The sequence below is a fragment of the Microcebus murinus genome, chromosome 19, assembly GCF_040939455.1.
Source record: "Microcebus murinus isolate Inina chromosome 19, M.murinus_Inina_mat1.0, whole genome shotgun sequence".
Lineage (NCBI taxonomy): Eukaryota > Metazoa > Chordata > Mammalia > Primates > Cheirogaleidae > Microcebus > Microcebus murinus.
In genome coordinates this window covers 39,112,231-39,129,076 of record NC_134122.1, presented here as the reverse complement: position 1 = coordinate 39,129,076, position 16,846 = coordinate 39,112,231, and the positions used below count along the sequence as shown (strand labels likewise).

Here is a 16,846-nt window from a genome sequence, read left to right as displayed (position 1 = left end):
TATGGATTAATGGGGGGAAATTGCAGCATTTCTTCCTGATATAATTGTTTAATTAGCCAACTGTATCAGTTAACCATTTTATCACAAACCACCACAAAACATGGTGGCTTAAACAGTTCTGTGGCTTAGCCAGGCAGTTTCTCAGTTGGTTTCACCTGGGATCCCTCCTTGAACTGCATTGAAGATGTGCTCAGCTGGAAGTTCCGCAAGCCTAGCTCGCCTCTCTGGCAGTTGGTGTTAACTGTTAACAGGGGCCACAGGGTTCTCCCCAACTTAGTCTCTCATCCTCCTTTAGGCTGTGCTGGCTTCTTGTGATCTCAGGGCAGCGTCGCAAGGGGATAAGCATGGAAGCTGTAGTCTTCTACACGTGACAATTTACGTAATGTTACTTCCACCAAAGTGACCTTGGTTAATGCAAGTCACAAGGCCAGCCTGGATGAAAGGGATTGAAGAATTGGTTCTACCTCTTGATGGGAGGAGTGGCAAAGTCATTCAGTTGTAAAAGGGTGTGCATCCTGGGCTGGGTGGAACCTGTGGCCCTGACGTGATCTGCTGTACTGAATGCACTCGGACTTCTCAAGAGTCCAGAAAGCTGTGAGAACATGCGTACTGCGGCATCTCTTGGCCCAGCCTCCCTGGGCTCCAGAGACCTTAATAAAGTCTCACAGCTGCTGGTAGCAGTGTCTGTTGAAAGGCAATGTCTAGCTCTGAAAACCCCATTCTAGGTAGACCTTTTATATTGCCATTTTCTTTAATATTCAGAGCTTATTTTACTAATCAGGAAGAATTTATGTTAATCATCAGGAAGAATGTATAACTAGATACTTCTATGGAAATATTTCTGGATACTTCTATGGAAATATTTCTGGATATATTTCTGGAGTGCTTTGCTTCTTCTCAAGCCAAACTTAAGAGCAGTAAGGCCGTATCATTTTGAAGAAGGTGGGAAGTATCAGTGCCTCAGAATACCTTTGCCTCTGGTTTTCTGGTGTTGTGGGAAGCCTGTGTCTCATATATTGCATGAAGAAGCAGAGAGTTAATGTGATCATCTTTGTTGTATGACTAGAGTGATTTTAACTAGAACTATTGCTTCACTGTCAGTGCTACAATACCATAGCAGTATAAAGCAGGCAGTTAAGCTAGCCTTGCATAAAAACTATACTTAAATACTTTTGAGAGAACCAGCAAGTGAATGCAAATCAGGAAAGACTGTGTAACTCCTATCTTTAAATAATTAGGTGAGCAGGCTGACTAAATTAAGATAGTGATTCAGTGAAATATTCCGTAGTCATTAAAAATAATGAGTATCTAAATGTGTTATAAAAAATAAGATACTATAAAATAAAACACGGTACAGAACAATATACATAGTAGGGCCCCTTTTATCTCCTAGCGTGTAAATACTGTAAAAGCATAGAAAAAATGAATGATATAAAAATCAAATCACTTATTAATGGGAGGGAATTGTGCTTAAAATGTGAAAAATGTTTTCATTATGTATGTCTGTCTCTTGGCTTCTTTCCAATTCAGCTTCTTATATCAAATTAGAAAGCTTAGAAAAACTGCTAGAACTGCCTAATACCCCAGAAATGGGCATCAGGCAAATCAGAAGTAGATGCAAAGGGGTAGACTCCACCCAGGAGCTCCTCCAGAGCTTTAGGATTCTGGAAATCAGTTTTTGGAGATGGAGACTGCTTAGTTTTTAGTTTCCAAAAGGTTGAGATCTAGGGGAGTTAATTGATACAAATAGAAAAGAGAGGTGTGACCATTTGATAACTATAAACAATAGTTTGGGAAACATGATAAAGACAGCAGTAGTGGACAGAAGCTCTGGAATGACACTGATCTAAGAACTAGCTGAAGTGTGTTAGTGTGTTAGAAACAGCCAAAATGAGAGACAGCTGGAGGCACTTGCTGGGGGAGAGCGGGGGCCGTGACTCTGCTCAGTGTGCTTCTGGTGGAAATATGACTGTGGTATTTTGCATGTTGCCGTAAATACTTTCTAAGAATGTGTGTTTGCTTTTTGCAAGGTCGGCATATTTGAACGTCTAGGCACTTTTCCAGTCAGAGGGATGCCGATGGCAACCCGGCTATTGCTCTGTGAGCACGCTGAAAAGTTGTCAGCCGCCATTGTTCTCAAGAACCACCACTCCCGGCTTTCTGACCTCGTGAACACAGCAATACTGATTGCTTTGAACAAAAGGGAATGTGAAATCCCATCTAACTTGACTCCTGCAGATGTCTTTTTCAGAGAGGTAAGATGAGACCTCTTTCACGGGGCTCTGTAGCTCTGTGCTGCTTACTCATTTACTGATCACACTCTAGCCAGGAAAAAGAGTGAGATCTCGTTGAAATTTTAAATTGGACTCCATATTTTCTGGATAAAGGAGCACTCAAAAGTACTCATTTATTGCTTACCCTGTAAAGTAGAGCTTACAAAGTGGACTAGAAGTGCTTCCTATTTACTTTGTGGGGGCAATGTTTTCCTCTCTCCAAATCTACTCTTGTCTGTGCCATAGGAGAGTTGCCTTCGTCAGTGGGCTCTCTTCCCTCTGGCTTCCTGTTGTGTTTGACGAGTATGAGGCCGGAAGTCCAGAGGTTGGAATACTTACTTATTCCTGCAGTTTCCTCCTTGCATGTGGGCTATGCAGAGACCCTGATTCCTGTCTGGTGGTGCTCAGTTCCAGGAACTGCCCCTCCTTCACCTCTCCAGGCCTGCTTGTCCTGGGGTGCTGAACCATCCCTTGTTGGACCCCTTAATCTTGCCCCCCACCCCTTTGCAACAGTCCTTTCACTGAACTCTCCTTAGCTTCCTCCTCGGATCCTGCTGATACACCTTGCTTTTCAAATCATATGTATTTTCAGAGAAAAAGAAAAGTCTGCTCTCAACTTCAAAGGAAGAAAAGATTAAGGTGCTGGCCAGCCAATGGCAGCCAGACCTTGTAGTAACAGTAACACAGTTCCGACACTTGTGTGACACCTCGCAGCCTGCTGAGGTGGCAGGGCAGACTTCATGCTCTCCCTTGGAAGATGTGACATGACATTAATAAGACTCAGGCCAGTTGTCTTAACTGAGACTGCAGACCCTGGTTTTGAGTTCACTTTTTAGCTCACTGTTTGGGATATATTTATGGAGTTTATTGTCCTTAACTAAGACAGTCTCTTCTCCCTGTGGCATTATCTGATTTTGGAAACAGTACCAGGTCTTTCCTTAGCTCTGTTAGGAATCTAGGAAATATGCCAGAAATCTGAATGAAAGAAAGAAATCACCTTAACTTTTATGATCTAACAAATCGTTAAAATTTTTGTTTCCTTTTTCGTCTTTATTCATGCATAATTTTACATGATAAAGTAAGAGTTTTAAAAATTACTAATGACAGATTACTTGAAAGAAATGAGCAGGAACCCGGTTCTTTTTTCTACATTTGGATCAAAGGGCAAAGCATACATGTGTACATGTGTACACTTGTCAGTTTAGCACATGTACACCTTCTAGTTAACTGAATAATAGGGAAGGATCTGGAAATTATCCTATATTATGTAGTAATATTTTGTATTTTGTACCCATCTGGATATATAATATAGGAATAGTACTTTGGGAATATGTTACAGCAAAACTAAAAATGTGATTGGCTCTTCAGAAGAATGTTCTATTTGAAAAATGGTAACATTTAGATTTACTAGTCTGCAGCTTTCTTTGAGGGTAGTTCTAAAGGCCCTCCCACATGGCATAACCATAGTGAAAAGGGAGGGCTGCAAAGAGGGCATGCATGAACACAATGAAACTATCAGTGATTTTTCTTTCTCTTTGCCTGTCTTTTCGCTTGTGGGTAGCAAATTACATTTATAAAGTATATTAGCATTTTGAGAGAACTGGTTAATTCAAATCTATCTCTTGATTGGTGGGCCATATAGGGAGATTTTTAACTGGGCAGCCCTGAATAAAAGTAAAATAATACAGAATCTGCTCTCCACCTTGTCTCAGGCTCCACTTTTGGAAGGCCTGGTACCTCCTAGAGCTCTGGAAAAGCAGAATATAGTGTCTTATTTCTTGAGCTAGTGAGCTCCTTGAAGGCAACAAGTCTAATTTCTCTTTCTTAACACTGAGTGTCCAGTGCTGTGCAAACTCTAATAAAGGAAGAAAGCTTAAACTGCAGACTGAAACTAGGAACAGGAATTTCAGTCCCTAAGAACATTTTTGCACTGTTATCTCCATGTGTTAATTAACCACCAAAAAATTAGAAGAGTTACAAGTTATGTATTTAGTTCATTATTTTCTTACATTGTTTACTACTATTCTACAAACATTTATGTCTAAAGAAGAGGAATTGCTTGTAGAACGAAATCAGCAAGTTTATTTGTTTGGGCCATCATTTTACTCTATTAGTTTATTATTTGGGGTTGTAAAGTGACATCATTTGTAACCTGTGCTATTTAAAGGTTGCACTGAGCACTAATAGCTATAATAAATAAATATTTCAGTTGCTTGTTTAAATAAAAAAATCTATTTGGTAACAATCCAGAATTTGTGTATTTATAAGACTTATTTATGGGGCCGGGCGCGGTGGCTCACGCCTGTAATCCTAGCTCTCTGGGAGGCCGAGGCGGGCGGATTGCTCGAGGTCGGGAGTTCGAAACCAGCCTGAGCAAGAGCGAGACCCTGTCTCTACTATAAATAGAAAGAAACTAATTGGCCAACTAATATATATAGAAAAAATTAGCCGGGCATGGTGGCTCATGCCTGTAGTCCCAGCTACTTGGGAGGCTGAGGCAGAAGGATTGCTTGAGCCCAGGAGTTTGAGGTTGCTGTGAGCTAGGCTGACGCCACGGCACTCACTCTAGCCTAGGCAACAAAGCGAGACTCTGTCTCAAAAAAAAAAAAGACTTATTTATGCATTATAATTTTTAAAGGGTAGGAGATTCTAACTTTTCTTGATCTTTAAATTTATTTTTATCATCAACTATCAATAAATTTTCTTCTATCTAATTATCTGAGGCTATGATTTAATGAGTAAAACCCATTGAGTCATTTTAGTTGCTGCTACTGCCATAATTCTTGTTGTGAGTAGTTGACGTCTGTATACCCTCTCAGGTGTCCCAAGTAGACACCATCTGTGAATGTTTGCTGGAGCATGAGGAGCAAGTCTTGAAGGATACATTGCTGGATTCCGTGGAATGGGCTGAGGTGGTGATCAATGTGAACAATATTCTCAAGGTACAGAAATGTGGTAGATTTCAGCAAATCAAAGCCCAGAGCATGGATGTATATGAAAGTGGTTTCCATATTCCTACTCTGTATTGCCAGTAATTTATCGGCCTTTAGACATTTGTTAATTCCAAAAGTTAGAAAAATATCAGTCATATTATTAATCAGTTAATGAATATTTTGAATGTTTGCCTGTGCATATTAATAAGTTTCTATAATCCTGAGTTTCTATTCGGTAGAATAAACTATTTATTTCAAGAGGAATGTTTATATCATTGCAGAACTATTAGTGTTAATGTAACTATTAGTGTTAATGTAATGTAATAGTTAATGTAACAACTATTAGTGTTAATGTAAACTGTCAAAATAATTCTCATTTCTTTTTTCTTAATTACTAAAAACTTTGCTACTTAATAGTAATGACTAAAATGTTCCATTTAACTTTAGCTAATGGACTTTATAGTAATAGTTTTCCTACTTTGGTGACTATAGTTTTCTAAAATTGAAGTTAAATTGTAGAAGAAAACAAATTTCAAAGCAGAAAGAAGCAAAAGTAATCCTACAGACTTGTGCTGAGTATTTTTTCCTATTCATAGACTTAGATGTTTCAAACTATCTTCAGAAACCCTGCAATCCATCACTTCATGCATTTAACACATTTCATTTTTTTCCAGGATATGCTGCAGGCTGCTAGTCATTATCGCCAAAATAGAAACTCCTTGTATAGAAGAGAAGCACCACTAGAAAAAGAACCTGAGTATGTTCCGTGGACAGGTAATATACTCATTTATTAACAGTTGTTCAAAATATATTTCTAATGACCTATCATTTTTGGAAGCCGTGTTATTCTTTCAGTGTAGGTTTATAAGTGAAATGAAAAATAACTTAAGTGCCATCTCCAAAATGAGTAGTTCTTGTCACAGTCACTTTATTCCCTTGGACTTATTTATAGAACTCCCTATAATTTATTTATCTAACTGGCACTTATGCATTTCCTAGGTTTTAGCACAAATAGTTATTCACAGAAGCAGGTCCTGGGCCTAGAGGTATGGACTATATTTTGTGTTGCCTTACTTAATACAAGAAAGTAAGTAGAGTAGCATTAAAGGAGTTTGGAGGGAAGAAGAATCATGTTTACCTGGCTTTGCTGAGGAAATCTCCTTAGGGAAGACGGGGTTTGAGCAGAGCATAGACAGATATTACCTGAACCTGTTTGATTTATTTTCCCAGCAGCAATGAAATGATATACTTTTTAGGCAATTGGTTTTTCCCCTAGCCATCATAGAGCCCTTACTTAACCATGTTATTTTGTGTGATTTCACAGCAACCAGTGGTCCTGGTGGCATCCGAACAGTAATAGCACGCCAGCATGAGATTGTCCTGAAGATAGTTTATCCACAGGCAGACAGCAACCTCCGAAACATTGTGACAGAGCAGCTGGTGGCACTAATCGATTGCTTCCTGGATGGTTATGTTTCTCAGCTCAAGTCTGTGGACAGAGCCAATGATCAGGAAAGATTTATCAGTCTGGATGAGGAGTACCTACAGAAAAGATCAGACCTCTTATCTCCTCTTCGTAAGTGCATGATATTTGATGAAGGCTATGGGTCTTGAAATTTGCAGATTGGATGAAGGAGTCAACTAGGTAATGCAGTGTATTTAAGGTAGTAGCATTAATCCAACTGTAACCAAGAACTTAAAGCAAAATGAATATGTACAGCTTTCTGTATTTTTATTCAACTTTTTTTCCCAGTACTTAACCAGGTACAAGTACTATAGACAGTACTGAAGATGATTAAAAAATGAATTAACAGGCCGGGCGCTGTGGCTCACGCCTGTAATCCTAGCTCTTGGGAGGCCGAGGCGGGCGGATTGCTCAAGGTCAGGAGTTCAAAACCAGCCTGAGCAAGAGCGAGACCCCGTCTCTACTATAAATAGAAAGAAATTAATTGGCCAACTGATATATATATAAAAAAATTAGCCGGGCATGGTGGCGCATGCCTGTAGTCCCAGCTACTCGGGAGGCTGAGGCAGAAGGATCACTCAAGCCCAGGAGTTTGAGGTTGCTGTGAGCTAGGCTGATGCCACGGCACTCACTCTAGCCTGGACAACAAAGCGAGACTCTGTCTCAAAAAAAAAAAAAAAAATGAATTAACAATATGTGGATATTGCCTTCAGAGAGCTTAGCATCTCAGACCTTTACATGAATAGCTAGGCTGTGAAGCAGAGCCTGATGGGGGTTGGCCAAGGGTACGGATAAGATAACATGGCTGTTCAGCCAAGGACACGCTACATTCCAGGCTGGGGTTAGGAGGAGCTTGCTTTGCTAGTACTTGAAAGAAAGAAATAGTGTTTGGGGAGACAGTGATGACACAAGGAACTGAATTTGTGTCTTTAACGAGTTAATGTGGATTATGAACCTAAATGCCAGTAACTGGGAAAATTTCCATTCCCTTAATGATTCTTAGTAGGAATGAAGGTAAAATTTCCAGTAATATTTTTTATTACATATTTTCAGTTTTGCTAACAGGATTTTTCCCCATCTGTTCTCCTTTCCACAGTCACACTAGGCCAATATCAGTGGGCTGCTTCTCTAGCAGAGAAATACTGTGACTTTGATATCTTGGTTCAAATGTGTGAGCAGACTGACAACCAGAGCAGACTCCAGCGCTACATGACCCAGTTTGCTGATCAGGTGACGGGGGTTGGGTGTGTGGCCAGTGGGTCCTGTAGTAAAGTTTTGCTGTTTCAAATCTGTAATTGGGGCTTTTGGAATATGATACGATCTTTTTATAGTTAACTTTGATGAGAAGATACTAATTTGTATGTTACGTTTCTTTGTAAATTTTGGTAAACAGTTCTTTAAATGCTACTAAAAGAGTCTTGGGATTTTATTTGGGGAAATTGATTTCTAATTTATGGCAAGTTTTACTTTCAGAAATAAAACCACAGAACAACATGATCTAATTCAATCTTTGGAAAATATGTTAAAACTTTCATTTCTGTCCTTTTATTTTTTAGTTATAAAAAAAGTACTTAGATACATATTGGTAAAATTTTAAAAATTTAAACAGAAGATGCTTGGGAGTATAGGATACCACTTCTAGAGAGCTTAGACTTATATATATCTAATATTCCTGTTTTCTTTGCATTTGACATCATGATTCCTATTTTTTAAAAAGTTCCTGTTATGACACTGTCTAGTGAATTTAAGTTGTTAAAGCCAGTTTATTCAGTTGATTGCTATGTAAAAGCTTAATTTTTTTTACTATATAAGTGATATCATATAAAATTCAGAAAACTCCTATAAATAAAAAAGAAAAATCGGCCGGGCGCTGTGGCTCACGCCTGTAATCCTAGCTCTTGGGAGGCCGAGGCGGGCGGATTGCTCAAGGTCAGGAGTTCAAAACCAGCCTGAGCAAGAGCGAGACCCCGTCTCTACTATAAATAGAAAGAAATTAATTGGCCAACTGATATATATATATATATAAAAATTAGCCGGGCATGGTGGCGCATGCCTGTAGTCCCAGCTACTCGGGAGGCTGAGGCAGAAGGATCACTCAAGCCCAGGAGTTTGAGGTTGCTGTGAGCTAGGCTGACGCCACGGCACTCACTCTAGCCTGGACAACAAAGTGAGACTCTGTCTCAAAAAAAAAAAAAAAAAAAAAAAAAAAGAAAAATCACTCATAATTTTACCACCCAGAGAGAGCCCTTTTAAACATTTGGTTTATATTCTTCCACTCTTTCTACTCTATGTATTATTATTTTTTTTTCTTATAAAAATTATTTTACTTTTTTTTTATCCCGCCATTAGAGAAAGAAATGCGGTGTCTACTCTATATACTCTTATAATAAAATAAGCATTATACTCTTATAATACTCTCTTATACTCTTATAATATTTTATATTATATCTGTTATACTTATATAGAGTATATTATATACTCTCTACATATAGAGTATATAATATATAGAGTATAATATATAGAGTATATACATTATACTCTTATAATAAGCGGACATGTTTTGTCAACTGCTTTTTTCACTTAATACATAGCAAACATTTGTCCATATCATTAAATATTCTACAACAGCATTTATTTTTTTATTTTTTTTTTTAAGACAGAGTCTCACTCTGTTGCCCAGGCTAGAGTGCCGTGGCGTCACCTGAGCTCACAACAATCTCAAACTCCTGGGCTCAAGCAATCCTTCTGCCTCAGCCTGCCTAGAAGCTAGGACTACAGGCATACACCACCATGCCCAGCTAATTTTTTCTATATATTTTTAGTTGGCCAATTAATTTCTTTCTATTTTTAGTAGAGATAGGGTCTCGTTCCTGCTCAGAGCTGGTTTCGAACTCCTGAACTTCTGACCTTGAAGCGATCCTCCTGCATTGGCCTCCCAGAGTGCTAGGATTATGGCAGTGAGGCAGTGAGCCACCTAGCCCAGCAATACAGATGGAAATTGATGTTATTTTTTGCCTGGGAGTGTTTTCTTCTTTCTCTTTTAGGCAATTTAGGTGAGAGGCAGATCACTCTGTTTATCAGGAATAGAACTGGGCCAGGGCTTGGTCTTGGCTTTTATTACATTCATTTCATTTCTGGTTTCAAAAGTCTTTTGGGGAGACACTTGTTTTCATAGCAGGATTCCCATTTTAGTGGAAGTACCTCTTAACCACTGTAACTATAGGACATTTTAGTCTTCCTTTCCACCTCAACCTCCACACCACTCTAACACTCAGCAAACACCCTAGGAGCAAGCTGGCTGGGTATTTGGACCTTTCTAGGTTCTGATTTATTATGCCAGCCCAGGTGGCCAGCTGGCACAGAATTCTAGCTCTGAGCCTCTCATTCTGGAATGTTCTAGTCTTGGTGTTGTCCAGTGAAACTTTCTGTCATAATGGAGATGATGTTTGTATACATTGTCCAAAATGGGAGCCACTGGCCACATATGACTGTTGAGCTCCTGAAATGTGACTAGCGTTCCTGAGAAACTGACTTTTTAATTTTAATTTAATTTTTTAAATTTAAGTTTAAACAGCTATGTGTGGCCATTGGCTACCACATTGGCCAGCACATATCTAGGTTCTGCCATTAACTGCCTTGGTGATCCTGATCAGGGTACCCTTTCTGAATCTGAATTTAGTTGTTTGTCAAATTAGTGATCCTACAATACAGGAAGTTATTGCTTAAAATAGGATTTCTATTTTAGATGCCTATTATATTATCAGAAATTGCATTTTTAAAACTATGCCATTAAATATTAATGGATTCTTGGCTCTATCATTTGTAGAATTTTTCAGATTTTCTCTTCCGTTGGTATCTGGAGAAGGGAAAGCGAGGCAAGTTGCTCTCTCAGCCCATTTCTCAGCATGGACAGTTGGCGAATTTTTTGCAAGCTCATGAACATCTCAGTTGGTTACATGAAATTAATAGCCAAGAACTAGAAAAGGTAAGAAGAATTCTGTTGTATGGAGCAGATGAATACAATTTATTTAGATAATTTTAGTTAGTTTAATTTTTAGTAATTAAAGTACTACTGATAGCCACAGACCTGATAAGAGAGGTTACTATACAAAATATATAAGGAACTCAGCTCAGTAGCAAGAAAACAAATACCCTGATTAAAAAATGGGCAAAAGACCCAAAGAGACAGACATACAAATTGCCAACAAGTATATGAAAAAAATGCTCAACATCACTGATCATTAGAGAAATGCAAATTAAAACCATAATGAAATATCACCTTACACCTGTTAGAATGGGTGTTATCAGAAAGATGAAAGATAACAAATGTTAGAGAGCCTATAGAGAAAAGAGAACCTTGGCACACTGTTGATGGGAATGTAAATTATTACAGCCATGTGGCAAACTGTGTGTAGGTTCCTCAAAAAATTAAAAATAGCATCATCATATGATCCAGCAATCCCACTTCCCGGTATATATACAAAGGATTTGAAATCAATATGTCAAAGAGATAATCTGTACTCCCATGTTCATTGCAGCATTAGTCACAACAAACAAGTTGTGGAATCAACCTATATGTCCATCAACATGAATGGATAAAGAAAATGTGGCATATATAATATACAATGGAATAATATTCAGTTTGGTTTTTTTTTTTTTTTTTGAGTCAGAGTCTCACTCTGTTGCCCAAGCTAGAGTGCTGTGGCATCAGCCTAGTTCACAGCAACCTCAAACTCCTGGGCTCAAGCGATCCTCCTGCCTCAGCCTTCTGAGTAGCTGGGACTATAGGCATGTGCCACCATGCCCGGCTAATTTTTTCTATATATTTTTTTTAGTTGGCCAATTAATTTCTTTCTATTTTTAGTAGAAATGGGGTCTCACTCTTGCTCCCGGTTGGTTTCGAACTCCTGAGCTTGAGCCATCCTCCCACCTCGGCCTCCCAGAGTGCTAGGATTACAGGTGTGAGCCACCACGCCCAGCCAATATTCAGTTTTTAAAAGAAGGAAATTCTGTCCTTTATAACAACATGGATGAGGCTGGAAGACATTATACCAAGTGAAAATAAGAAAAGCACAGAGAAGGACAAATCCCACATCATCTCACTTACATGTTGAATCTAAAGCAATTGAACTCATAGAAGCAGAGAGTAGAATGGTGGTTATTAGAGGTTGGAAGGTGAGGGGAATGGAGAGATGTTGGTCAAAAGCTACAAAGTTTCCGTTAGACGGGAGGACGTTTTTTGAGATGCATTGCACAACATGGTGACTAAAGTTAATAATAGTGTATTGTATATTTCAGAATAACTAATAAGAGTAAATTTCAAATATTCTCATCACAAAAAGAATAAGTATTTGAGGTGCTGGGTATGTTGATTAGCTTGATTTAATTACTGCACATGGTATGCATATATTATAACATCACTTTGTACCCATAAATATATATAATTATAATTTGTCAATTTACAATGAAAAAATTAAAATTTTTTATGAAACACTAAAAGATTTAAAATGTATACTTCCTATTCTCTCACATAATTTTTTTTTTTTTCTTTTTTGAGACAGAGTCTCATTCTGTTGCCACGGCTTGAGTGCTATGGTATCAGTCTAGCTCACAGCCACCTCAAATCCCTGGGCTCAAACAATCTTTCTGCCTCAGCCTCCTGAGTAGCTTGGGACTACAGGCATGCGCCACTATACCTGGCTATTTTTTATGTATATTTTTAGTTGGCCAATTAATTTGTTTCTATTTATAGTAGAGATGGGGTATCACTCTTGCTCAGGCTGGTTCGAACTCCTGACCTCTAGCGATCCGCCCGCCTCGGCCTCCCAGAGTGGTAGGATGACAGGCGTGAGCCACCACGCCCAACCCTCTCACATAATGGTGGTTATGTGAGAATGCTTTACTTAAAGCATTCTTCTTGATTTTTGATAGTATTGCCATTATTTCTAATATCAAAAAATATACACTCCATTGTGATTTGTCTATTATATTAAAATCACGAAAATTTTGCTAACGTGTATATAATGGTCATCAGCCTCTTTTGGTAATGAGTATGTTCTTGTAATATAAATATATTATGAGTAAAGGCAGCACACAAATTAATTTTAAAAGTTTATTCTTGATAGCATGTTCATTTGAATATGTAATTGTTTTAGAGCAGATGTTTTGTACGTCTCTTTTCCCAGTAATTAGTGTGGGTGGTAGATATTTTGGTGTGTAATTAGTCTCAGTGTATGGCAGTGATCAGTTTATAGGTTTGCTAACTATCAACTTGTCTTTTGTATGGCTTAGGGGGAAAACAATTTGGGATGTATTAATGCTTAACTTTTATATCAGCTTGAACTGGTACCCAGGATCTTATGGGTTTTCATATTTTGTTACAGGCTCACGCAACACTTCTGGGTTTGGCAAACATGGAAACTCGTTACTTTGCAAAGAAAAAAACCCTTCTTGGCTTGAGTAAATTGGCTGCTTTAGCTTCAGACTTTTCAGAGGATGTACTGCAAGAAAAAATTGAAGGTAAAAGAAAGAATTTGATTAAGAAGATATACAAATTAGTCATGCTATCAATTAATTCTTATGATGTGTTCTTATTGTCAGTTAACAGGATCTGTTAAAAACAGGACCTTTGTCTACTTTAAGAGGAATACTTTTTATCAATGTCCATGTATTTATTTATTCTCAACAACTGAATAGATAAATTAATGTTCATTTATAGTTACTCAATTACATACTTGGAATTCTTTTTTTTGAGAGAAAAATTATTTGTATTAAATAAGAATTCCTAAAGAATAGATTCAGGTGATTTTGAACTCAGAACTCTGGTTATACACCCTTAGAGATGCATATTCTAAGGGCAAAAGAACACAAAGAAACCTTGACCTTTACACAGTGGGGTTTTTATAGGTAGTGGCATTGGTGCAGGAATTCTGAAACTATTTTGTGTATGTTGTAGTTTGAGAAAATGATTAAATATAGTACAGTCAGCCTCCATATCCACAGGTTCCACATGCAGGTTCAGCCAAACACAGATTGAATTATTTGGCGGTGAGGGGGAAACACAATAAAAAATAATAATACAACAATAAGAATAATGCAAATTTAAAAATCAATACATTATAACTATTTACATTGTATTAGGTACTACAAATAATGTAGAGATGATTTAAAGAATATGTGAGGATGTGTGTGTTATTTATTTGCAAATACGTCATTTTTTAGAAGGGACTTGAGTATTTTGGTATCTTTGGAGGTCCTGTAATCAGTCATCTGTGGATACCAAGGGACAACTGTTACTATCTTTGAGAACCAAGGGAGAGGGAGATACAAATGTAGAAAGAAGGTGAGAAAGAATTCTGTATTATTGCATTTGAATTGGAGATATCAGATAGAATCTGATTTTTTAAAAAAATATATTTTCTTGTTTGAAGTGATGAATATGCTAATTACTCTGATATGATCATTACACAATGTATACACATATTGAAACATCACATTGTACCCCATAAATACATATAATATTATGTGTCAACTAAAAAATGTATGCATTAGCCGGGCGCGGTGGCTCACGCCTGTAATCCTAGCACTTTGGGAGGCCGAGGCGGGCGGATCGCTCAAGGTCAGGAGTTCGAAACCAGCCTGAGCGAGACCCCGTCTCTACCAAAAATAGAAAGAAATTAATTGACCAACTAAAAAAATATATATATATATACAAAAAATTAGCCGGGCATGGTGGCGCATGCCTGTAGTCCCAGCTACTTGGGAGGCTGAGGCAGTAGGATCGCTGAGCCCAGGAGATTGAGGTTGCTGTGAGCCAGGCTGATGCCACGGCACTCACTCTAGCCTGGGCAACAAAGTGAGACTCTGTCTCAAAAAAAAAAAAAAAAAAAAATGTATGCATTTACATACATTTATATATAGGCTCTTTCCACTGAAAGAGCCTAAAAGCAATGACACCCTGGTAGCGTGAGTATACCTAGTTCCATATTTTGGTTCCTAACTATTAATACCATTTTCCAAGAAAAGGAAATGAGGACATATTGAAGAAAATCTTTTTGGAGAGCCTTACTGGGCCAGAAAACAAGGTGAATATAGAGATGTCAAAAGAACACAAGAGCCTTGAATAGCTCCCACTAACCAAGTTTGAGAATAATCCACACATCAAAAGGAATGATAGTAAAGGATTATACTTTATAGTTTATAAAAGAAAAATCCATGAATCCACAGTGATACCCAAAGGGGTCAGTGAAATGCTTCTTTACAAAAGAATGCAAAGTAATAAGTGTAAAAAGAATGACAGAAGTCATCAAATGATGCTGAAACCACTTTAAGGATTAGGGGAACAGGACATTCCCATGTTTTCAGAGTATAAGCACAGATGGATCTAATACACCATCACCGACAAAAATATAAACCCACACTGTGTGCATCCTGAAGGGATGTAATAGCAGTAGATAGCATCACCTGTGTCATTGCCAAGATGTTTAAGCTAAATCTAATCACAGGGAACAATCATATATCCTGATGGTGGGACATTTTACAGTACAGTCGGCCTGGACTCCTCAAAATTTTAGTAACATGAAAGATACAAAAAGGCAGGAGGTTGTTTTAGATAAAGGAACCTAAGAGCCAGGACATGGAATAAAATGCAGTGTGAGTTTTTTGATTGAATCCTGGATCACCCCCAAAATAACCAAAACAACTATGATGAATATTTTGGGGACAACGAGTGAAATTTGAAATACTTAATATTAAGCGATAGTACTGTATTGATGTTAAATTCCATAGGGCTGATAATGATATTGTGGTGAAATGTCTTTATTTTTATTTTTTTTTTTTTTGAGACAGAGTCTCGCTTTGTTGCCTAGGCTAGAGTGAGTGCCATGGCGTCAGCCTAGGTCACAGCAACCTCAATCTCCCGGCTCAAGCAATCCTTCTGCCTCAGCCTCCCAAGTAGCTGGGACTACAGGCATGCGCCACCATGCCCGGCTAATTTTTTTATACATATATATATTAGTTGGCCAATTAATTTCTTTCTATTTATAGTAGAGATGGGGTCTCGCTCTTGCTCAGGCTGGTTTCGAACTCCTGACCTCTAGCAATCTGCCCGCCTCGGCCTCCCAAGAGCTAGGATTATAGGCGTGAGCCACAATGCCCGGCCTAAATGTCCTTATTCTTAGGAGATATACATACTAAGTATTTAGAAATGAAATATGATATCTTCAGCTTTCATATGATTAAGAAAAAGAATACCCAGAGAGGGAGAGAGAAAAGAAGAGAGAAGGCAAAGAGGCCAGAATGCTAACAGCAAGTGACTCTAAATGAAGGCTGTGCAGTACATATTGTATTCTTTAAAATTTTCTGTAGGTTTGGAATTTTTCAAAATAAAAATTGGAGGGAGAAATCTAAACTATATTGTCAGGGATGAAGTATATGCAAATATGGATATTTGGTTGCATGGCTTAGCCATAGAGAGTCCAGCCTCTGGGATCTGGGTTCAAATTATATATTGTCACTTTTTTTTCCTTTGAGGGAGTGGATTAATGGAAAGAATCTGGAATTCAAATATTTCCTCCAGAACTTAATAACTTTGTGACCTTGGGTAGTTGAGTTATCTTCCTGAACCTCAGTTTCTTCATCTATGATATTAGGTAGTGGTAAGGATTGAGGACAGTGTGTTTTTAGAGAAAAATGGCTTTTGCATTAAGTGCTCAATACTTTTTATTATTATTATTATTTATTTATTTTTTGAGACAGAGTCTGTCTCTGTTGCCCTGGTTAGAGTGCCATGGTGTCAGCCTAGCTCACAGCAACCTCAAACTCCTGGGCTCAAGCAATCCTTCTGCCTCAGCCTCCCAAGTAGCTGAGACTACAGGCACATGCCACCATGCCTGGCTAATTTTTCTATATATTTTTAGTTGGCCAATTAATTTATTTCTATTTTTAGTAGAGATGGGGTCTCGCTGTTGCTCAAGCTGGTTTCGAACTCCTGACCTTGAGCCATCCTCCCGCCTCAGCCTCTCAGAGTGCTAGGATTACAGGCATGACCCACCTCGCCCGGCCAATACTTTTATTATTGAAATTATTTTTTACTACTGAGGAGAATCTTCTTCAATCTTTTTTATTCATTTATTTATTTTGTACTAGTAGTACCCATTGTTCTGGAGAAAGTATGT

The 16,846-nt window shown here is 38.1% G+C and overlaps 1 protein-coding gene across 1 annotated transcript in view; it reads left to right on the top strand.

Annotated features, from left to right (window-relative positions):
• Positions 1-16,846, top strand: part of NUP133 (nucleoporin 133) — a 60,908-nt gene that overhangs the window by 27,960 nt on the left and 16,102 nt on the right. The window contains exons 15-21 of the mRNA XM_020281445.2: positions 2,031-2,255; positions 5,093-5,215; positions 5,881-5,980; positions 6,531-6,782; positions 7,768-7,901; positions 10,498-10,656; positions 13,055-13,190. Of these exons, the coding sequence (XP_020137034.1) occupies positions 2,031-2,255; positions 5,093-5,215; positions 5,881-5,980; positions 6,531-6,782; positions 7,768-7,901; positions 10,498-10,656; positions 13,055-13,190 (1,129 nt within the window). The remainder of the gene's footprint in view (positions 1-2,030; positions 2,256-5,092; positions 5,216-5,880; positions 5,981-6,530; positions 6,783-7,767; positions 7,902-10,497; positions 10,657-13,054; positions 13,191-16,846) is intronic.